Below are 24,359 nucleotides of genomic sequence, written 5' to 3'. Positions count from 1 at the left end.
GTCCCTAGTTTATCAGGGACCTGTGAAAACATTTCCCTAACTGAAGATAAAGAACTCTTTCTCCCTCTCCCTCCATTCTACTTCTAACTACCTACCAGAAAGTTCCTCTCCTTTTCTTTCAGTAACACCGACTCTGAAAAGAAGCTCTTTTTCACCCTGGACTTGAAGTAACTGGTGGAGAGGCAGGTAAGAGCATTTTATTCATTCATTCCTTCAGTAAGTAATTATTGGGTGCTTAATACATGCTGGGCTAGGCTCTTGGACTCACTTCCAATACAGAAGGAGCCTGCAGTGTTTGGGGGAACCCAACAGTACTTAACAACCACAAAACGTAGAATTATCCATTGTGATCCAAACTGGCAATGAGCAGATAAACAACAAAGTCCTACTGAATAGCACAGGGAGCTATTCAGTATCTTATAATAACCTATAATGGAAAAGAATCTGAAAAAAAAAAAAAAAACAAAAACTGAATCACCTTGTGGTATACTAGAAGCTAATACAGCACTGTAAATCAACTCTACTTAAATAAATAAAAAGGAAAAAATATTTAAAAACAAAAAACTTGGGAGCGGGGTCGTATAATGTTGGGTCCTAATACAGTCATGAGGGGCTGGCGCCTTCCCTGCTGAAGTAATGTTTGAGTTGAGAGAGTGTATATAGTGTAATCGTCTAGATTTCACTCTTGCCCTCCCAGTGGGTGTTTTCAGGGTTAAAAAGCTGCCTCAGGGGCGGGAAGACTTGCTGCCATGCCATGCCTGTCCCGTTTTCGGGACCAAGTCACGATTCCTCGATTCTGGTGAAGGTTAGGATGGAAATGACTTATTGGAGTGATGGAGAGGCCAGCATAAACCTGCCAGGACCTCCTTCAAGATTCAGTTCGCTTTGCAAAAGTTGCCAGATAAAAGATATTTCCAGATGGAGAGCCATGCAGGAAATACAAATGGATGAGTTTTTAACAGCTCCTCCTTTTGCAGGCTGTGACCAAGGCAGTTTCTGCAGCGTGATGGGAAGGACTGTAGCCTAATATCATGGGGAGAGCTGAACTGGCCCATGAGCATCCCAGGGGCGTCTGGAGAGAGACTGTGCCCTGAAGGGGGCATTCAAGATGCTCTACTATGGGACCACCCCCCACCACCCCCCAATCCTGTCACCATCACTCCACGTGGAGCCTGTGCCTGCTATGCTAACCCTCGGTTTCTCAGAGGAGAGGGCAGATAGGAATCTATGAGAGCAGGAGTCCCTTTAAGGAGGAGGCTGTACGTAATAACAAACTGCCCCCTTTTCCTCTGTCCTTGGGGCCTAGTGGGCCTGCAAAGAACATCATCTGGAAGTCAGGGACCAGCACTGCTGACGGGGGCCTAAGTGGGCAGGGATTGCCATTGAGGGGCCCAAAGACTGTCTCAGAGCTCATGCAACAGGGCTCACTGTAACCTCGTGTGTGTGCACACTAAGTCGCTTCAGTCATGTCTGGCTCTTAGCAACCCGGTGGACTGTAGCCTGCGAGGCTCCCTTGTCCATGGGATTATCCAGGTAAGAATGCTGGAGTGGGTTGCCGTGACCTCCTCTAGGGGATCTTCCCAACCCAGGGATCGAACCCACATCTCTTGCATCTCCTGAACTGGCAGGTGGGTTCTTTACCACTATCACCACCATAACATTGGATGTTGTTAAATATATCTATGGATGAACCTGAGAAGGTTGCAAGCTCCCTGAAATGAAAGGCAAAATTCTTTGCACCTTGGACAGCTGCGCACCTAGGGAAAGGTCTTTAACTTTTACCAGGTTTTTTTTTGTGTGTGTGTGTGAAAAATATACACGGCATAGCATTTACTATTTTAACCACTCCCAAGAATATAGCTGAGTGTCATTGAGCACATTTGCACTGTTGGGCAACTGTCACCCACTGTCCATCTCCAGAAGGTTTTTTATTCTCCCCAAACTGAAATATGATATCCAGTGAAAAATAATTCTCCTCTCTCCCAGCCCCTGGCCACCCCCATTCTAATCTTTGTCTCTATGAATTTAACTACTCTAGGTAGCGCATATAGTCTTTATCCTTTTATGACTGGCTTGTTTCACTTAGCATAACATCCTCAAGTTTCAACCATATTGTAGCATGTGACAGGATTTCTTTTTTAAGGCAGACCTTTCTTCTTTAAGAATGTAAGTCACTTATGAGGTGGCAAGATAGTGTGCACACATTTTATGCATATTTATTTATTGGGTATATACCCAGAAGTGCAATTGATGAGTCACATATTAATTTATTTTTAATTTTTTGCAGAACATGCTTATACCATAAATTATATTACATTAATACATTATATAATATAATATATATTATATACGTGTGCCTAGTCACTCAGTTGTGTCTCTTTGCAACCCCATAGACTATAGCCTGACAGGCTGCTCTGTTCTTGGGTATTCTCCAGACAAGAATACCAGAGTGGGTTGCTATGCCCTCCTGCAAGGGATCTTCCCAATACAGGGATTGAACCCAGGTCTCCCGCATTACAGGCAGATTCTTTACCGTCTGAGCCACCAGGGAACCCCAAGAATACTGGAGTGGTTACAGGCAGATTCTTTACCTTCTGAGCCACCAGGGAACCCCAAGAATACTGGAGTGGGTAGCCTATCCCTTCTCCAGGGGATCTTCCTGATCCAGGAATCAAACCAGGGTCTCCTGCATTGCAGGCAGATTCTTCACCAGCTGAGCTACCAGGGAAGCCCATATGTTATATATTATATATATATATATTATATTCCCATTAGCAGACCATGGAATTTCCAATTTCCCCACATGTTTGCCAACATTTGTCATTTTCTGTTTGGGGGATAATAGTTGTCTTAATGGATGTGAAGTGTACTTTATTGTGGCTGTGTTTTGTATTTCTCTGATGATTATTATTTCTGACACTCTATCTGCTTATTGGCCATCTGTATATCTTCTTTAGAGAAATATTTCTTCAAGTCTTTTGTCCATTTTTTAATTGGGTTTCTTTTTTTTTTTGCTGTTGAATTATAGGAGTTCTTTAAATATTCTGGATATTAACCTTTTATCAGCTATATGATTTGCAAATATTCTCTCCCATTCCATAGGGTGCATTTTCACTCTCCTAATACTGTCCTTTGATACACAAAATTTTTAACCTACAGTCTAGTTTGTCTGTTTTTCATTTTGTAGCCTGTGACAATAAAAGGTGTCATATTCAAGAAGTCATTGCCAAATCCAACATCATGTAGTTTTTACCCTGTGTTTTCTTATGAGTTTTATGGTTTTGAGTTGGCAGGTTTTTAAAGAGGTCTATGACTGACAATGCATGGCCATCCTCAATACTGATAGCAGGGAGACCCTCACATCTTGATGAATGTCAGTATGAAGCTAGGAATTGGGAAATTGATAACATGGTGGTGATATGTGAACTCTTTAATTCAAAAGGAATTATTGAATATCTCCAAATTTAGTAAAAATGAAAATTATGATTTCTCTTCTCTAAGAACAGAAGTCACTTACGAGATGGCAAGATGATATGCACACATAAAATCATGGCTCTGCAAGGCAGAGTCTAATGAGCACCTACCCAGGCCCCAGAACCAAGAGCTGGAAGGAGTTGAGTTCAGGGGGCAGAGAAACCTTCAGTGCAGAGATGTGGCTTGAGTGGGCTCCAGGTTGATGGACACAATCTGGAGAAGCAGAGAAGACTGGGGAGGATTTTGTACAAACTGCAGGATGATTGCTATTACCGAGCACTCACTGTGTGCCGGGCTCTGTGCTCTGCCTGCTGCATACATTATCTCAGCCATGCCTCTTCACCCTATATTTATCATTGCCTCTATTTTATCACTGCAGGCACTGAAGCACAGAGATTTGCCTAAGATTAATTACCCAGATAGTAAGTTGTAAAGTGGAGACGAGAAACCAGGTTTATTAATCTCTATTCTTAACCCCTCTACAATTCTAGCACCAAAGTTTTGGAGCACAGACAAAGCAGACATTCCTGTTGGAAAGAACAGAATAAAACAGTGCACAGAAATGGGCATGAGCCAGATGTCTGAGGTCAAAGAGGAGCAGCCTGATTGGTGGGAAGGGTCAGGCTCTAGGGGTTTGGGATATGAAGTTGATTCGATGGGATGGGCAGGGTCACAAGCATCTTTCACGGAATCATCAAGAGTTTGTCTTGATCTTCTAGAAGGACAGAATCTCACATAGAGCTGCAGCTCTAACCTTTCAGTCCACCTCTTTCTTCTATATAATGAGAGCATCAAGATCCCAAAAGGTTAAGCTACTTGCCAATGATCACAGGCAACAACAGAGTCATTGCAAATTTTTGAGCAGGGTGGTGACAGTGAAGAAAAGAGTAGTCCAGATGGGTTAGTCAGGCAGCCAGATACATGAGGGCTAGCTGAAGGGAAGCAGAGAAAATTGGCACTAAGAAGCAAGCAGCTCTTTCCCTGGTTTTGGCTGAAAGATATCTCCCTCAGTTACAGATATTTCCAGGAGCATCAGATACAAGACTCATTTCACCTGAGGTCTGGAGCTTAGGAAGTCAAGTGTCTTCAGGAAGGTCAGACTCCCTTCCCCCGCCAGGGTCAGGGCTCTCAGCTAGACACGAATGCCAGAAAACACTGCTTCTCCAGAAGCAGCCCAGCCCCTCCTCCAATGGAAGGTCTATCCGGAGTGAGATGTCTCAGACCAGAGACCCCCAACTCTGAAGAACCAGTGACCAGCACAGGTTCCTGACGCCATCTCTTTTCGTTGCCTTTCTGAGTGTGAAGCTGGGCCAGCTGTCTGTGAGTCTAACCCACCTGCCTCCTGGGGGTTGGGGGTTGCCCGAGCTGGTGAGATAAGGCAGGAGTCCCCCAGGCAAGGAGGCTGACCGCACCTGCTTGGACTGAGCCTTATATTGTAACATAACTCCAGTTATCCACCTGTGTGTCAAGAAGGGCCTGCCCTGGTTGACTATCCTCCTCTGAGGTTCTCTTAGCTTCATTAATTCTAATAATAGCCGCCATCCATTGAGCACTGTGCTAAGCATTTGACATGCATGATCTCATTTTATTCCTCCAACCCTGTGATGAAGATATAATTATCCTCATTCTACACGTGACGGAACTAAGGCTCAGAGCTATCAAATGATTTGCCTAAAACCACATAGCTGAAAGAGCCAGGACTGAAACATAAGCCGATCTATATCCAAAGCCTGTGCCTTTACCCACAGAATTGACTGTATTCTACGCATTGGCCCACTGTAACCACGTCTCCTTGTGGGCATGGGAGACCTGCAGTGGAGAATCAAGCTTCAAAGCAGGTCCTTGTTGCTACTGACACCACCTGTATCTGTGTGTTCCTAGGAGCCACGAGTTTGATCTGGTTCCCAAACCAAATTCCTGGGTCTGAATCTGAATGGTATATGGGCCCTTATTTTCTCCCAATAGCAATGCTCTAGGGAAACAAGTGATCTTCAAGTTCCCTCTCAACTTTTACCTGGAGAGCATAGTGCAGGCATACTTTGGCCAAAGGGAGCAGGGCTGTGATTTATTCATTCCTTCATTCATTCAATGAACAGTTCTTGAAAGCCTACTGTGTGCTAGGCACATTCTAGGTCCTAAAGACACAATTGGAAACAAGTCATATTCTTATGGAGTTTATATTCTAGCTGGGAAGAAAGGTCAAAACCAAACCCATAAAAAACAAACACATATGTAGTAAAGTAGAAGTAATGATGATACTAGGAAGAAAAATAAAGCAGGATAAGGGAATGGAGGATGATAAGAAATGGGATTTTAAAAGGCTCTTATGAGGATAAACATTTGAACCAGAATGAAGTACATGGGAGCCATAGGATGCTCTAGAGGAAGAGCATCTCAGGCAGAGGAAAGGGCAGGTGCTAAAGCCCTCCAGTAGGAGTTGACTTGGTTTGTTTTAAACTTTAGGGAAAACATCAGTGTGGATCTAGCATAGCGAAGGGGTTGTAATGAAAAGGAGTAGAAGGGGCCAGAGAGGATAAGGCTTTCAAGGTCACAGAAAGGAGCTGGATTTCAAGTGTGCCGTTTGAGCATCCTAGGCACTGTGTTGTGTCACTCAGGTAGGGCTGCATCTGAGAAACTAAAGGGAGGATATGAATCTCATGAACAAAGGGCATCAGGACAGCTTTGCGAGTCAGCTCGCCCAGCTCTGACTCCCCCTTGACTTCAGAGCAGCAAATAAATTCAAGGTCTGGTACCCAAGAGAGAAGGTGGGAGAGGGTTTGAAGGGCACAGAGACAAGAAGGAACTGTTGACTCTAGGTCTCACTTGCCTTGTCCATCAATGGGGCCCTGAATCACCAACAGGTGTTCAAATATTTTAAAGCTGGAATCTCTCTGTATAAGCTGAATCTTCTGCAGAAGCTTACTCTGTGCCTGTCTCCTTTCCAAGTACCTTATATAATATGTCTCATTTCACAGAATTGTTATAGCAGTTCCATGAGATAGGTACCCTGAATATGCCCCCTTTACAGATGCAGAAGCTGAAGTCCAGAGAGGCTGAGCAACATGTCAATAGGTGCAGAGCTGCTGTGGCTGGAGCAGGAACGGGTGGAGGCTACTAGGGAAACACTTCAAACTGCTCCAAGGAGCAAGCTGGGAAACCACATTTCAGAGGCTCCTTCCACCCAGACGTGCCATGAGTTTAACTCTGCTTAAGACCTCGCTGCGGACTTGTGACATTTGGGGGCAGTTACTTAAGCAGTTTGACTTTGTCTCTCATCTCAGTCCTAACAGGTGATTTAGAAGTTGCTGGAAAATCAGAAACATGCAATCAGGGCTGTGGCTGAAGCAGATGAAGGGAAGTGATGAAGCTGTCAACAGCCTACCTAGGACCTAAATGGTCACATTCCTGAATTTCTGATTGGAAAGTGGGGGCTTCCCAAGCCTGAAGCCAGCTGATGTCTTAGGTACACTTCAGCTTTTTCTACAGCACCCCAGTCTCAGCATTCTTTGGTGGATGTCCTGACTGGCTAGGAGATTGCTGCTTCCTGATACAGTAGTGATGACTTCTGAAAGATGGGGTAATAACAACAGGTATCATTTCTGAGCATTTACATCACTGTGCAAAGCATTTTTATACACATGACCCTATTGAATCCTCTTAAAACCCCTGTGAAGTAAGCAGATATCCCTGTGACCTTACTCTAGTCCCAACCCTGCTGAGTTTACTGTTGCCTCCATTTGAGAGATATAGAATCTGAGGTTCAGAGAGGTGAAATGACTTCCCCCAAGTCACCCAGCTAGTAAACAGCGGAGTTATGCCTTCTGACACCTATGCTCATCTCCTAAACTCAGTTGATAAAGATTTTTGAAAAAGATTTACCGGGCTTTTTTCTCCTATATAGGAAAACTGGTTTATTTTTCACTAATGTTACTGATAGATCTAACATTCTGAAAATATGTCCATCAACATGCCCTGAAATGTTCTGAGATGAGTTTGGAAACCAGATTCCTGTGAAAACTGAGTTGTTTAAAGGAGTTTCCATGGGAGCTGAAGCCATAATAAGACAAATCTTTATTTTTGTCCCTATACGTGAATGTCATAACTAACAGGTATATGATGCAACTTGGCTTCTAAAGGTTGCAAAAAAAAACAGAAGAGGTAAATTGTCATTCTTGGCATTTTCCCAATGACATTTGCATTTTCCTTTCTACTAGAAGCCCATTTTAGCAAAGAAATGTAGCCTTAGTCACTTGAAACTGCTCTTCCTGAGAAAACAATTGTAGATATAATAAGCAAAAAGAATAGAAAATGCCAACAGAAAGAAAGTAATCCACCTAGAGTCAGAATCATCATGCCAACTGATTCAGTCTTCCTGTGACATTCATAGTCAGGAAGGAAAACTTGGAAATTTTCTAAATTTTAAGGTATGTAAGATTTGCAAGCAGTCAAGGGTGGGTAAAAGGAATTAAATTGCAAACCCACTGGGGAGGGATCAAGTCGAGATTTCCTCAACTCTCAAGAACCATTTTACATGTTCAAATTGCCTCCTAGTTACTGAGTCGTTCTTCTACATAAAGCATAAGGTTGCTATGGAAGGATACAATAAGGTCATGATTGCTTTAAAATTATTCATAATGAAAACACATTTTGAGACTCGATTCTAAATGTTAAACTTAAATTTGAGCAATTTAATTGCCCGTTGAATAGAAATGAAATCCCACCGGCAGGCAGTTATTTCTTACAACCACTGTGTGTGAAATTGAAATCTTAAGATACCATTTCAAATATTCACTTTCTCTAAGGAAGTTCTCCCCAAAGAGTAGTGAAAGATAAGAAACTGACCCAAAGTCATCAGTAATCACTCTTTCTTTACACATTCGGGTCAAAACAGAAGCATATTATTAAAAGGAAACTTCAGGTCCCAAAGTTGGCCGTTTGGAGGTTACCTCCTGAAACCCAAGGATATATTTAATTTAACAACTAACTTAGGCTCCATGCAAAACTATATAGCAAGGAAGGAAGCAACTTATCAGATTTAATAAAAGCAAGCAGATGAAAACACATCACGCAGTCATCAAGATAGTGAACTGGAAAATGCATGTATGTTTTGTATACTAGCACAAGGAGGTGAAGTGAAAGGACACCATTCTGTTTGCTTTTTAAAAATGGGACAGGTTTTCAAATCTAGGTGGGAAATTGGGAAGTTCTTATTTTTAACCTCCATTTCACCTGTGAATTTAATTTCAAACTCTCTAAATTCTCCCAGCGATTTTTTTCTACAACACAGAAATGACCATTTATGAGTGCTTAATATACACCAAATGCTTTGCAGGCATGTAATCTCATATCCATTATTATCCTCAGTTCATTACAGGTCTACGGGCCACACTGCATGCGTTTACTCTTTTAATCCTTACAACAGTTGATGCAACAGGCTCTCATACCCCTACTGACAGATAAGGATCCTGGGAGTTTATAGATTCCTGCTCTTCCACTAGATTCACAGGTAGGAAAGCGTGGGTTGTTATGAAGGCAGCCTGACTCCACAGCCACTACCCAATACTGCCTCTTCAGATTAAGTGACTTTCCTAGATAGGCTCCACTAGCTGATAAGTAAGAGCCTAAATCAAATGCAGGCAGTCCAATGCCGAAGTCTGAGCGTTTCACCACCACACTGATTGGTTGTAAGCAGGTGAATTGCTCATCAAAGCCTATTTGTTTATTTTCATTTTTGATTGTAGAGTGGTGGGTTATATGTTTATCACATAATTTAGACTGACTTAAAAATACTAGACATTTTTCCTTTTTTAATTAAAAACAGGGACCTGAGCAGAAGTTCTTTTTAGATTGAAAGGCTTGAGTTGGACCCAAATCTGCTCTTAAGACTTCCTTTCACACACACACACACACACACACACACACACACACACACACACACACACACAGGAGACAGTGGAGGAATTAGGAAGAGATTTTCATTATACCCATAGGGACCTAAGCTTTGGACATGGACATAAGAAAAGGACAAGAGCATGCAGACAATGGTAAATTCTAGGTATGCATGTAAGAAGTTAGAATCAGCTTTAAACAAGGAAAACGAAGCCTACAGGGATGTACTTCTGACTTCACCTTCCAGGGTGATTTCATCCAGACCCTTCAGTGCCATCTTTAAAAAGGGAATACAGTGTCCATGACCATGATCTAGACTGCTCCTATAAAACCATGGATCCTGAGAATACTGGTAGTTTCTTCTTTACAAGACTTGTGGCACGCTCAAGTAGGCCTTTAGTAATAATTTCTGAATGCAATTATTTTCAGGGATCTCTGATGAGGCCCAAGGGACCTAAAGCTTTGCTCTATTGAAGAGAAGACTTTTAGCTTCCTCCTCTCCCGTTCTACATTCGCCTCTCTTCTTGGAGTTTGCCCTTGAGATTAGATGGGGAAGCCTGAACCAAACAAGTCTGCGTTCTCTCTCTTTTCCTGACCCAGGGCAAAATAGTCTCCAAGCATTGCTCTCCATCATTGGAGAGGCACTTTTCTCTGTGAAGAGTGCTATTGGCCCTTTACGGGGCCAGTTTAACTGTAGGGGTCCGATTTTTAAAGATGCTGAGGGAGGGAATTCTGCCGCCGGCAGATGGAGAGGAGACTCAGACCAGCTTGGTCCCTCCCAAACACCCTCCCTCGGGATTAGCTGCCCCTGGTGCTGCTGAGGCGTACCCAGCCCGTGCGGTCCCTGCTCGCACAGCTCCCGTCGTCTTTTTGGAGCGCGGACGCAGTCACAAGTCCTCAGCCAGCAGAGCCGCGCTGTCTTGGGGGCATCTCCGCGTTCCCTGGCCGCGGACCTGGGACCTCCAACCCCGGACGCGCGCGAAAGCCACTTGGAACGCGTACATCTCTGTATGTGTTTATTTCACATTTTCGTTTTTTCTTTCTTCCTTGAGCGGCCCGCTGGTCACTTTCAATCTTAGTTAACCAAAAGGGGAACGCCGAAGAGGGAAAGCCCTAAAGAATGCTTCACAGGCAACCCAGCCGCCTCTCCAAGGAGAGGTGGTCTCTGAGCGAGTCTCCCTTGTCCCCGACGCTGGCCCCTTTAAGAAGCCAACTCAGTCTTGCTGCGGCTGCCGCTGTTTGTATCGCTAATCCCCAGGAGCCCCGTTTAAAAAAAAAGGGAAGAAAAAAGATGGTGGTGGCGGGGGGGACCGGGCAGCTGTCTCTTTAAATGTGATTTCCTTCTATTGTATTTGAATCGTGATCAGGAAAAAGGAAATGAAACCAGAGACAGAGGGAAGCTGAGCGAAAATAGACCTTCCCGAGAGAGGAGGGAGCCGGGGGAGAGAGGCGCGGTCCCCTCCCCGCCCCCAGGCCGCCGCCCCCTCCCTGCCCTCGGCGGCGAGCTGCGCGCCGCGACCCCGGCTGAAGGTGCGAGGGGCGCGGGGCGGCCGGGCGGGCGCGCACCATCCCCGCGGGCGGCGCGGAGCCGGCGACAGCGCGCGAGCCGAGCCAGACCCGGCGGCGGCGGCGGCGGCGGCGGCGGCAGTGGCGGCGGGACCGGGATGGAAGGTTAAGTCCTGAGCAGCAGTAGCAGCTGCAGCCGCCCGGGGCCAGGCTGCGCGCCCCGGTCCCCTCCTCGGCCGCGGCGCGCCGGCAGCCCGGTGATTCGCTCTCTCTCTTTGGCGTTTGAAGGGAGCGCGGTGACTGTCCTTGAGCGCGGAGGGGCGAGCTCGCCGCCAGAGCGCCGGAGCAAGAAGAGGCGCAGGAGCGGCGGCGGCGGCGGCGGCGCCCGAGCACCCGAGGGGGTCCGAGCCCCGGCAGCCGGCCAGCCCCGCGCCACAAAGGGAGCGCCCCCGCCGCCTGGCACGCCACCTCCCTCCCCAATGTCCTCGGCCATCGAGAGGAAGAGCCTGGACCCATCTGAGTAAGTGTGACGCCCCTGCCACCGAGGGTCCACGGCCTCGCGACCCGGAGCGGCGGGGTGGGGCGGGCGGCCGGCGGGAAGGCTCCAGGTGCGCGCCCGCGGCGTGCCCTTGGTTCCCTCTGCCGTGCGCGGGGCTCCCGCATCCTCTTGGGTGACCCCGGGGACACTGGGAGAGGGGCTGGTGGCGGGCGGCAGGAATGCGGTCGGCCCGGCGCCTCAGCGGGCCCCTCGCGGCTCCCTGGGACGCTCCCTAAAGCCACTTCGGGCCAGAAAGTTTGCACAGGAGCATGCACAAGGGGAGGTCAGAGGCGCGCCGGTGCAGTCCCGAGAGCCTTCAGGACTCGATTCTGCTCCCTTTTCCCCTCTCGTTCCTTCTCTTTGTCCGTTTGGTCCTGGAAAGGGGGACACTACAAGTGGAGCCCCCCACCCCGGGTCCCCGACGGTCCCCTTCCGGGTCCGCAGGTGGAGCGGTTGCCCACGGCGCCGGGGACCCACGGGTGAGGAGGTGCGAGAGTTCACCTCGGAGCTCACCCAGGCCTCCAGAGACTTTAGAGCAGCCGAGCAACACGGGAGTTAGTCTGGATACGCGGACACGCCTCTCCCCTCGGAGTCCACCGATGGGTACCTTTGAACCTCCAAAGTTAGTGCACCATTTTGGATATAGGTGAATTTTTCCGGAGAGCGGAGTCTTAAACGGCTTTTGTCACAATCTCAAAGGGTTTAGGGTCTGGGAAACAGAGCTCTAAATGAACCGCATTTGTTTTCTGAGCCCATTGCTCAGTGTTAACATGGGGAGAGAGGGATGTTTAAGATGTCATTTTCCCGTCAGCGCAAATGCCCTTTTAAGATTCATTAGCTGTCTGGTTTTGAGAATTTTTATTCCTTTGAAGTCCCCATCTAAATCCTTTGAAGGGATTTGTTACACAGACCAAAGGAGCTGGTTAATGACTTGTCCATTTGTGCTTTTAAGAGGCATTTGTTTTGTTTTGTTTTCTTTTCCTGCTTTAAAAGAATTGTGCTTTCCTGATTGAAATACCTCCTCCTCCCAATTTCAGCCTCCTATGGTGTTTATATACCTGGGTTTTACCAGCATAAAAGCTCAGCGTGTTCTCATAAAACACAGGAAGTAACCATGATCCAGTGAGAATATAAACATCACTATTCAATCTTGAAGGTTCAGAAGCCAGATCTACAAGGAGTCAGGTTTGTTCTAACAAAAACCCAGCTTCCTTAAATTCTCAGGGAAAAAAATAACATTGCTTTTTTTTTTTTTTTTTAAGTATTTGTTTAGGAAAACTCTGGGAAGGGTGCTTTGCTCACTTTTTTTTTTTTTTTTTTTTTACAAACCTAGAATGATAACTTAGCCCTGAGTTTTCAGAGCCTGGGCAAGATGATAGTAATACAATAAGAGAGTGCATTGGATGAATTACCTTTGAAAGGTGCCTAATGCCTTTTCGATCAATAGAACTTAGTCACTAATCTTTTTATTAGAAGATAAATCTGGAGGTTTCAGTTCCCTGAAGGAAGGTTGCTCCTTTCAAAGTTTGTGCTTTTTCACAAAGAGACTGGAAAATTGAAACATGTTCACCTCATAACACAGCAGGCATCTGCGGAAGGATGCTCAGTAGGGTGCTCTTCTCTATCCTTTGCTTCACTATTTGCCCAGTGAAGATAGGCTTTAATTGGAGATGGACCAGCTAGCTGAGAAATTATTGCAGAACATTTTTCCCCCATATCTTTCTTGGAAACTGTTGAGAAATTATCCCAGAAATCCAGGCCAAAGTGTATTGAGGTGTAATGTTCAGATAGGCTCTAGGAGAATGTAAAATATTAATTAGAGGGTGAGTCCCACAGTTATTGGCTTGGAACCTCCACCAAAGATAATGTGATATTATCTTTAATTATAGAAAGATAGAGCCAATATCTTATTCAGTCCTTTCCTATCTCATATTAGGCCATCACAGACAGTAGCTTTTTGGCTTAACATTTCCTCCTGTGGACCACTACCCTACCAGATGCTTCAGTGAGTACATACTTGGGTCAGTGTGACTGAGGTCAGTCTGATCAGCAACTCCAAATTACACCCAGAAACTTGCCTAGGCCTATGCAAATGAAACATTTAGACAGAAAGACAGCCAGAATTCACACACACACAGATTTCCTCTACTGTGCCGTCGGTGGCCCCTCCTGCCTCCCTGTGAATAACAGGAGCAGTTCATTTCAATTCCAGGCAGTTTTGCACCAGCTAAGTGCAAATTCTCTTCTTTCACAGTTGGTTGGCAGGATCTGCGTCAGGGCATCCAGTGGTGTTGAGGTTCCATGAATGTTTCTGAAAGCCTAAATAAGGCCACGGGCTGTGAAAAGGGAAGAGAAGTGATTCTGAGGCACAGGGAAATGCTGGGTGTTTTATTTTTTCAGGAGGGAGGGTGGAAGTCCTTATACATAACCTGTGGAAACAAAGACAAGTCAGGCTTCAGTGGATGTTTAAAACTCTATTTAAAGTGTGGAGTTTTTAGGAGATAATTAGTTTGGGTTTTACAGTTCCCTGGGCTAAAAGGAGATCATCTCACAAAGGACCCTCATACCCATTCTGCAAAGTGTGGGCTCGGTTTCAATATGCTTGAATATTCACAGGGAAGCGTGCACTTTAAAGACAGTTCTCTGAAGGTGTCAGAGTGTGTTATCAACACTGATTCCCTGAGCCTCATCCTTCCTAAGTATAAAGGGCCTTAAATGCTGTGGGCACAGGCCAGTCAGGATGCAAGGTCACCAAGTAAGCCAGCATCAGCTGGAAATAGGAGACACAGATTTATATCCTCAAGGTACCAAGGGGGAAATTCCCTTTGGGAGTTTCACAGTTAGAAGCAAGTCCATTTTTCCAAACATAACAGATTTTTGATAAATAGATTTGTGTTTGAGTGAAGTTCAAGAGAGCATTTGTTAATTGCTACAGATCAACAGGTACTCAGTTTTTCCCATGTCCCATCTGGTGCAGGAATCATTTCTCGCACCCTATTATTTTTTTATCTTCTTCTGGCAAGTAGAGTTATTTCTTTTAAAATGTAAAACAAAAGGATTCAGATTCCAGTTAAGTGAACTGGGGACACTATATGATTTTGTAATGAAAGAACACATGTCACAGGCTCACTCTTAACAATTGCCTGGAGGAGATTTCAGTGTTTAATTGCCTTCCACACTCTCTCCCCATTCTCTTTCCTAAATCAACTTCATGCGAATCAGATTTGCTGCTGTAAAAGTGTTCATGTGCAAAAAGTTCTGTTTGATCTTTATAAATATAACAGTGGCTTTAATCAACACCTGAGATTTTTTCCTCAAGGACTCATTCCGTAAGAAGGATAGGATGTGGAGTTTCTGTTAAAAATAATAATAATGAGAATTTCTATTATATCTTGATGGTATTTTTATTTGGGAAAGAGAAAGCAACCTAAAATAATTTGGGGACCCTTTCTTCCTCACCTCTACATTCGTGCAGTTGGAAAGGGATGGAGTCCAGGTGGCGCAGAGATTCAAAAGGGAATTTGAAGATGTTTAATCCGCTAGTTAGTCACTGTTCTGGCCACAAGCAGCTCTTAGAGTCCTGGTGCCTCCTCTGGGGTTGGGCAGTGCCCTTGGCTCCGGGATATGGGGGGAGGAAAGAGATGAGGTGTGGAGGTAGAGTTTGAGGGGAGGGGGGATCAAGAAGAAGAGAGACCACAGGTCTGGGAGGGGGCTGGGCTGTAGGTGGACGGGGGTGTGCAGTACCCTTTGCCTGGGTGCCTCTTGGTGCCCCGCCCTTGCTTCTTCTAGGATCTAGAACGTAGGGGCTAGCCCCTTTCCTGTCCTAACCCAAGGCTGGCGGGGCCTCCCTGCCCATCGTCGGCCCTAGGTGTATGCTCCTCCCCTCCTTTCTCCGATGTCACCAGACAATTGAGTGAGGTTCTCTGCGGGGCGCAGTGTGACTCCTGAGCCCCTGGTGCTGGTCTCCCCGAGGTGAGGCCATCCCTAATGCGTGGCCTTCCTTCCAGGGAGCCGGTGGACGAGGTGCTGCAGATGCCCCCGTCCCTGCTGACATGCGGAGGCTGCCAGCAGAACATCGGGGACCGCTACTTCCTGAAGGCCATCGACCAGTACTGGCACGAGGACTGCCTCAGCTGTGACCTCTGCGGGTGCCGGCTGGGCGAGGTGGGCCGGCGCCTCTACTACAAGCTGGGCCGGAAGCTCTGCCGCCGAGATTATCTCAGGTGCGTCCTCGCCACCCTCCTGGGGCCCTGGCTCTGTCTCCCTGGCCCCTGCCTCCTGGGCCAGCCAAGATCACGTTGGTCTCAGCTGCCCTGTGCGGGAAGCAGTTGGCCGTTCTTCCTGTTAGAGAAGCATGTTCTCAGGGACACATGCCTGTGTGGTCCAGTTCTCATATTTTAAAGGCAAGAGAGTGATGAGCACAAAATTCAGAATAGTGGTTCCCTCTGGAGGTCAGACAAGGGGAGAGGGTGGGAGGAGGAAGATGCGGGGTATGCCAAGGGAACTGGGAGTTTTGAAGCTTGTAAGTTTGAGGGTAGATTCCTAGCAGCTCATTTGAAGATGCGGGGTATGCCAAGGGAACTGGGAGTTTTGAAGCTTGTAAGTTTGAGGGTAGATTCCTAGCAGCTCATTTGATGCTTCAAAAACATATGCATAGGTTCTAAGTATTCTTTTGTAAGATCTCGATATAATGTGATGATATATTTTAAAAGAGTAGCATGGAAACATATACACTGCTGCTGCTGCTAAGTCGCTTCAGTTGTGTCTCACTCTGTGCGACCCCATAGACGGCAGCCCACCAGGCTCCCCCGTCCCTGGGATTCTCCAGGCGAGAACACTGGAGTGGGTTGCCATTTCCTTCTCCAATGCATGAAAGTGAAAAGTGAAAGTGAAGTCACTCAGTCGTGTCGGACTCGTCGCAACCCCATGGACGGCAGCCTACCAGGCTCCTCCGTCCGTGGGTTTCTCCAGGCAAGAATACTGGAGTGGGGTGCCGTCGCCTTCTCCGAACATATACACTAATGTATATAAAACAGATAGCCAGTGGGAACTCGCTGTATGACTCAGGGAACTCAATCTGGGGCTCTGAGACAACACAGAGGGGTGGGATGGGGTGGGAGGCTCAAGAGGAAGGGGACATGTGTATGCCTATGGCTGATCCATATTGATGTATGGCAGAACACCACACAATATTGTAATTATGCTTCAATTAAAAATAAATTTTAAAAAATTGAAAGTACAATCTCACTCCAGCACTCCAAGCAGTTCTGGTCACAGCAGGAAGGCCCTGAAGTCAGCTGTAGATTTGAGCCCCGGCACCACTGCTTTCTAGCTCTGTGACCTTGGACAGGTTATATAACCTTCCTAAGTCTCAGTTTCCTCATCTGTAAAATGGGGTTATAGAATAGCAGTACCTGCTTCCAGAAAGGGGTGGGAATTAGATGGGGTGGTACATGTAAGGTGCTTGGCGTGGTGCATGGGTATCAAATAGATGTTAGCTGCTGTCTTTCAGTAACCCTCATGACGTTTATCATTAGAGTCTTTCCCGACCTAATGAACAAAGTGATGGAAGGAGGGAAAGGCAGAAGAGGAACTCTAGAACACCCGCTGAGAGAGGCACTGAAGATATCTCAGATACTCTGGGTCATACATTTGGCTATGTGAATTTTCCGACTCTCAAACAAGTGCCTTTGCCTGGAATGTTCTAGTTTCATATGAAATTTCCAGTTTCATATTAGCTGCGGCAGAGGTAACTCTATGCCCTCTGCTGTCAAATCTGCTTGACTGTGTAGCTGTCAGTTTTTTTTGCCATCTTCGTGGGGTATAGGGTCTGTGGAGCATGCAGCCTTAATACATTAGGACCACCCAACCCAGGGAAGCTTGTTTAGACTCCAGTGCCCTTGGCTGCCAGGCCAGCTCTTTCTCCCAAACCTGCCCTCAGAGCATTTTACATTAAAAGAAAATTGCAGGCAATTCCATGGTGAAGCAAGCTTATCTATTTACCCAGAGACTGACAGAATAAGCATTTTCTCCCCCCTAAATTTCCTGATTAAAGTCCTTGCAAATTTGGTGGTTCAGAGAAAAGAAGTCAAGTTTCCAAGGATCATGATTTTAATTTTGATCCTTTATTATTATTATTATTATTAAGGAACAAGAACATAGAACTGGGGTAAGTAGAGACCTGATTCTGCTCGCTACTAGTTTGCCAAGTCAGTGCAGAAAAGCAGACGGGTAAATGATTCCCACTGGGCCCCCTGACTACATCCCTGTCAAATCATTTGAATCTTATTAAGTGAAGTACAGATAGAGTAAGGTCAAAAGAGCCGAGGTTTCTCCCTATCTCTGAGGTTTTATATAACATTCAAGAAGAAAACCCTGTGCTGCCTGGGCTTGTTAATCTCTTGCATTTTTAAAAAGGAGAGAAAAAAAATAGTCTGGGAGAACCCAGTGTTAATTAACTTGTGTCTTGGTGACATGAAATAATTCTTTTCCCTGCTACATTCCTAGGCAACATGTTAATTAACTCTGTGTTAGCGCAGGCGTTTCCAACCATCCTTTCATATTCATATTATTGTTATTAAAATGGGCAGGTGGAAGCTTCAGACATGACACCTCTTGACAGAGGAGAAAAATCGTTTCTTGCTGCAGGCATGGCCCTTCAGCCATGGACTTGTTTGCTTGCATTCTTAACGTAGCTGACAGTGCCTTTGCAAAAGGCAAGTTGGAGGAGTGACGAAATGTGTCCTGGGATGGTGTTCAGTCCTTACCCCCGACCCCCCGACCTACCGTCACCCCAGGAGAGCTTCTCCCCAGGGTTTCCAGTTGCTGCCTGGCCTGTTAAAGTCTTTTTCAGACATTTAGCCTCACATAATCAGGAGATCCCCATGCAGGACCTAAATAAACTGTTAGTCGCTAAGTTGTGTCCGACTCTCTGCGACCCCATAGACTGCAGCCCACCAGTCTCCTCTGTCCATGGAATTCTCCAGGCAAGAATACTGGAGAGGGTAGCCATCCCCTTCTCTAGGGGATCTTCCCGACCCAGGGATCAAACCCACATCTCCTGCATTACAGGCAGATTCTTTACCATCTAAGCCACCAGGGAAGCCTGAACCCAAATAAACCCTGTGCTATTTATGTTGTTTTGTTGGGAACTTAACAGTAGCTGTTAATGTCAGTACCGAGTCCAGATCCCTTTTTACAATTTTTGTGCTCAGTGCAGCCCCCACCCCCTATTGTTTTACCTTCAACAGCACCTTTCTGTTAAAGCCAGAAGCCTGCCCAGTACCACCACCCACCCACCCAATGCCCAGCAGACCTTGCCCAGTGGCTGGCACTGCCAGAGACCGAAGTCCAGTAATTTTGCCTGGAGCCAAGGCCACTTGGAGACATAACTTACACCCCAGAGTCGCCATGCATTTAGGCCAAAGCTCCCTTCTGGGGGACTTGGCCCAAGACTGCAAGTTGGCCTGCCTTCCATCTTCTGTCTGGTTTCCCTTGCCACTGTACCTGTTTTCCCTGATGGCACATCCTTAATAAATCCTGGCCTCAGGGTCAGTTTCTGGGATAGTCAGCCTAAGTAACCAATTCTTGGTGCCAGAGGTGAATGTGCACGTTAGATGTCAAGTCCTAGCTTATTTTCACTTAGTGAAGTCTCAGCACACCAGAGCTGGAAGGGGCTGTAGAGGCCTTCCTTCCCTTCCAGTTCTCTTGTCTTACAGCTTAAGACACAGAAGCCAAGGCAGAGGATGTGCCTGGCTCCAGGAGAACTGGCTGATTGGAGGTGATGCTGGGATCTGAAGGTATCTCCAGATATTAATCCTTCATGGTTCCTGTCATTAACTGCCTGACGTGTGTTGTAATTTACCCCCCGATTTCCCTTTAATAAATGCTCCCCTTCCGTAAGGGCCGCGCACCCCAGGAGGTTGGCTGCTTTCCACGCATGCTGTTTTGTGAGTCATTTATTCTCACTCAGGCCCAAACTCCTCTTACTGAACAGTCAGGAAATCAGAACTGTCTTTCCAGCCCATGACCTCCAAGGTGGCAGTTCCCGACAGTTCCAGCATCTGCTGTCTCGGGATGAAGTGTTCTTCCCCCAGTAATGAGTTTGCTCCCAGGTAGAGCCTTGAAAACACTCGGAGATCTTCGCATGGAGAGCGGGATTTGGAGGGAAACTAGCCAGCCTGGCTGTAACCGCGAGCTCTCTACCCACCGACCGTGTCTTCTGGTTTCATGCATTCTGCTCTAAATTTCTCAACTGCTCTCATCGCCCCTACATCCTCTCAGAACCTGCCAGTTGATTCTCTGCTACGCTGAAGTTCCTAAGAACTTCTGAGAAGAATGGGCATTTACCTAAAACTGCCCTGAAGGTTTCCCATGGAAAAGACCTGCTGACATGCCCTGTAATCAGGCAGCAAGACTGGCCCCTTTGGGAATACCCCCAAGATGTGTTAAAACCCAGCCAGTATTGGCTTCACCCTTGAACGCTGGTGCTTTGACTTGCTGCATTCCATCCTCCAACAGCCGGGTGAGGTTGATGCTGTGATGACTGTCATTCCACAGGCTCACAGTCATCAGAGTTCTCAGCAGGGTCACGTAGGTACTCAGGGCCAGTCCTGCCTGAATCTGAGTCTTCTGATTCCAGCGCTTGTGTTATCCAACTCATGCGGGCTGATTCTCAAACTTCAGCCTGCATTAGCATCACCTGGCCGTACTCAGGACCAGACAGAGAATTGGGCCTCTACCCACAGAGCGTCTCAATCAGGAGGGCCTGAGTGTGCGCTTCTAGCAAGTTCCCAGGGGACGCAGTGCGGTTGGTCCCAGGACCACACTTTGAGAACCACTGCGCTAGGCTCCGGCCTTCCCAAGTGGCACTAGTGGTAAAGAACCGCCTGCCAGTGCAGGAGATGTAAGAGACGCGGGTTTGATCCCTGGGTTGGGAAGATCCCCTGCAGGAGACCACGGCAACCCACTCCAGTATTCTTGCCTGGAGAATCTCATGGACAGAGGAGCCTGGAGGGCTACAGTCCATAGGGTCGCACAGTTGGACAGGACTGAAGCAACTCAGCATGTGCTCGGCGCCACCATGGTGCATCTCCTGCTTTGATACCGCATATTGCTTAAAATAAATGACCAGCCAACTGAGACTTGGGAGGGTCTTGATTTTGATGACAGAAGAGAAGTTTTTCAGAGACTTATGCCATTGGGCCGGCGAGGATCTTGAATTAGGATCTTCCATTCCATATGGAGAGATACTGCTCGTCCCTCTGGTGGCTGAGGGACTGTTCACTGTTGAGCTCCCTGCATCTCCCAGAAGCTGTTGTGTGCAATGGCCTGTGTGGCTCTGGAGAAGTTAATGACCAGCCCTCCCCATGGGTGGAATTAGAACCCTTGATGTGATAGTGTGTGGGAGGGAGCCTCAGAAAGATGCCCATTCATTGCATTCCTCTCAAGAAGGCCCCTGGGCTTTACTCCTGCTCCCCTTCTAAAATAAAAGTTCCCTTGGGAGGAAACACACAATCCACACCTAAGCTTTTTTTGTTACCTTTTTTTTTAATTGGAGGAAAATTACTTTACAATGTTATGTTGGTTTCTGCCATACAACATGAGTAAGTCACAATTACATATGTAAAACTATATATAATATAGTTATTATTTCTCAGGGTATATACCCAGTAGGGGGGCTTGCTGGGCCATATGGTAGTTTTATTCCTAGTTTTATAAGGTATCTCCATACTCTTCTCCATCACGGCTGTATCAGTTTACACACAGCTAACCTCTTCAATCACTTCTGTTAAGACTCTTTTCACAGAAGCAGGTCCTGGGGAATCCTAGAAGCAAGGAGAGAGCTCAGAAAAGGAGCGAATTATGCCAAACACAAATGCCCCAGGCATGGTTTCATGTCAGAAGACCCTCTTCCTTCTAGGAAAGACTATGAATTAGTCACAGTCAGTTGTGGTGAGGTGCATGAATTAGTTGGCCGTCTGTCTGGACCCAGCTCTTCCTTGTTTCACGACATCTTGGAAATCCAGCCTACATCATGGAACCCATCCGCAGGCTCTTTCTTCCAGTCTCATCTCTGCCCCTGCCTTTTTAGCTTCTCTCTCTTTCCTCCCCCCAGGCTTTTCGGCCAAGATGGTCTCTGTGCATCCTGTGACAAGCGGATCCGTGCCTACGAGATGACGATGCGGGTGAAGGACAAAGTGTACCACCTGGAATGTTTCAAATGTGCCGCCTGTCAGAAGCATTTCTGTGTGGGTGACAGATACCTCCTCATCAACTCTGACATAGTGTGCGAACAGGACATCTATGAGTGGACTAAAATCAATGGGATGATATAGGCCAGGGGCCCCAGCATCTCGGGGAGGAGACTCACTGAAAAGCCCCTGTCTCTGTGGGGTCTTATGCTCTTGGGCATTCTGGGGATTTGAGGGTGGGCTGAGGCATTTCTTAGGGGATGGTAGACCCTAATTGGGCGCCGAGAACCAAGACACAGCATCCAAGTGACATGATGCAAGAGGGCAAAACTTAAATGTCACAAAATGACTGGCCTTGGGGGAGAACTTAGGGACAGTGGTCCCAGCCTCTGGGTAATAACTGACATGATTAGCCAAGGAGAGAGTCGTGGGGGGCTGCGGTGCCGTCATAATGGGACTTCCATCTACAGAGAGGGACATGTTCTGCCCAGACTTGTTATGTCTTTGACCCTTGAAAACTAGAGATGTGCAATTGATTTATTTTCTCCCTGGTTTTTATGACAACCCTGTTCCAGCCACTGTCCTCCACACGAGAGAAGGACAGAGATAAAGAGTGGCCATCCTCTTCTTCTTGGCCACCTTCCCAAGGCCTTCAGCTTTGGACCCAAGGGATACTGCATGGAGACAACATTTTAGTTGAGAATGAAAATTGCGACTTTTAACCAAACAATTATTTAAAGCAATGCTGATGAATCACTGTTTTTAGACACCTTAGTTTTGAAGTGAGGAGTTCCACAGATTGTTTCTATACAAATGTAAATCTAAAAAAAAAAAGTTGTTCAACTATTTTATTATCTTAGATTATATCAAAGTATTTGTTGTGTGTAGTTTGAAAAAAAACTCTGCGGAAAATAAAAATGACTGACTAAAATGCAGTGTTGTGTATTTGGCAATGACTTACAATTTGGGATGGCAGAAAAATGACTTTATATTAAAAAGGAGAAATAAATAAGCAATTTACCTTTAGGTCAAATAAAACTTAGGTTTATGTGTGGGGTTTATAGGAGGCAGGCACATTTCTATATTACTAGCAATTAGTATGTAACAGGTCATCATGTAAGCTCAGAGGGACGTAGAATAATTAGATTGTTATTGTAAAACAAGCATTTCACTTCAGCATTGTATGGAGTGAATGGAAGGCAAGATCTTTGCCTTTGGGAAACCTGTAACCTAGAAAGGACGCAAATACATAAAACAGATTCCCTTTGGGAGAGAAGGTAATTACCTAGTTTGAAATGTGGCAAAGATGCTGAGCTTGACACTTCGATTTTCCAAGACGTGTGTCTCAGGGTGTTTTATGACAAGTGGTTAAAAGAACCTTGCTTGGAGGATTTAAAGCAGGCACCTTGTCTGGATGTTTGCCTTTCACTGTGTCCAGGCCACCATGAGTTGGCTCAGAGCGCCACCTGCTGGTCATCACCTCTCAGGTCTCTAGTTCAAGAATGTCCCAATGACAGACTAACAGAGGTGTATTTCAATTGTTACATAAAAATATTGGCAAGTACCACGAAGTCTTATCAAGACTTTAATTATCAAGACATCAGAAACATGCGTCTAGTACTACAGTTAATTAACTGTGATATTCCTTTAAAAACTTTAAGGTTTGCTTGGGTTTGTTTGTTTTTCTTCTGGAGAAAGAAGTGATGGCTCCCTTGGTCTGTAAAATACTAACAGTGGTTGGGAAATTTGACTGCTGAGGGTGGCCTGTTTAAATCAAACCTAGTTATATTGAGTTTCAGATCAGGTGGTGGAAGGGACTGCCAGTGAGGGGATGTTTGTTCTAAATCAACAGAGGGAAGTGGTTCTCCGATTGTGGTCCCTGAACCAGCAATATCAGCGTCACTTGAGAACTTATTAAAAGTGAAGATTCATGGGCTCCATCCCAGACAGAGTGCGTTGGAAATGCTGGGAATAGGATTCAACAATCTTTGTTTTAAAAAGCCCTAAAAATGCTCCTGACTCATGCTCAAGCTTGAGAATGTTCTCCAACATCTCCCAGTTTGGCAGAGCATCTGCTCTAAATTGTTAATAGCTAATATTTGACACAATGGTTAATCCCTGAGTAACCTTTCCACATGCAGACAAACACTGTCTACCCCTGGTCTCTAAACTGAAAACTTCTGCATAATTTTGTAACTCAGCTAGCAGTTGTCATCTGCCAGAACAATCACAATGCAATCCCCCATTTTCAACCATATTGACATTATTGATAATAATAATAGATTTTAGTTATGTAAACTATTAGGTAAGAATAAAAATGATTCTTGCTTTAGAAATGTAAATTTTATTCTTAAACCCCACAACAGTACAGCACACATAAGATTTAAGAACTTGGCTAATGCCTTTCCCATCTTCAGTAAAGCAATAATTAACTTTTCTGATTGTCTATAGCACCATCTTGCAGAATTGTGAATGCATAGGCAGTCTCTGTGATGTCACTCCAGGGGGCCAAAAGTCTAACCCGCAACTGACTCGAGACAAGGACATGTAAAGAGAGGGACCAACTTCCAGAATTTACCTGGTGGTCCTTACCTGGCTGTGCAGGCAGTGCCCCAAGACCCAGAGTCAGGACAAGGTACCTACACCCTTCCTCAGTCCATGCCTTAATTCAGCAGTTAGCTAGGATATTTCATTTCCTCTTATCTTGTTCATGTTTTATACCCCAAACCAGCTTCCTTTTATTGCTGTCTGTAATAGAA

The 24,359-nt window shown here is 46.0% G+C and overlaps 1 protein-coding gene across 8 annotated transcripts in view; it reads left to right on the top strand.

Moving 5' to 3' along the window:
* The window catches only part of LMO2 (LIM domain only 2), a 32,144-nt gene extending 9,609 nt beyond the window's left edge, over positions 1 to 22,535 (top strand). For 3 of the 8 annotated variants that reach the window (XM_060399512.1, XM_060399509.1, XM_060399513.1), the window contains exons 2-7: positions 123 to 186; positions 6,756 to 6,937; positions 8,839 to 8,980; positions 11,158 to 11,389; positions 15,415 to 15,630; positions 21,525 to 22,535. In XM_060399512.1, the coding sequence (XP_060255495.1) occupies positions 11,349 to 11,389; positions 15,415 to 15,630; positions 21,525 to 21,744 (477 nt within the window). In that variant the 5' untranslated portion in view covers positions 123 to 186; positions 6,756 to 6,937; positions 8,839 to 8,980; positions 11,158 to 11,348 and the 3' untranslated portion in view covers positions 21,745 to 22,535. Of the gene's footprint in view, positions 1 to 74; positions 187 to 6,755; positions 6,938 to 8,838; positions 8,981 to 10,885; positions 11,035 to 11,157; positions 11,390 to 15,414; positions 15,631 to 21,524 lie in introns of those variants that run through there. The other 5 variants (XM_060399511.1, XM_060399510.1, XM_060399508.1 and 2 more) reach the window with 4 other exon arrangements.
* Positions 22,536 to 24,359: the final 1,824 nt, after the last annotated feature.

Source organism: Ovis aries, chromosome 15 (assembly GCF_016772045.2).
Source record: "Ovis aries strain OAR_USU_Benz2616 breed Rambouillet chromosome 15, ARS-UI_Ramb_v3.0, whole genome shotgun sequence".
Classification (NCBI taxonomy): domain Eukaryota; kingdom Metazoa; phylum Chordata; class Mammalia; order Artiodactyla; family Bovidae; genus Ovis; species Ovis aries.
This window is presented reverse-complemented; position numbering and strand designations above follow the sequence as displayed.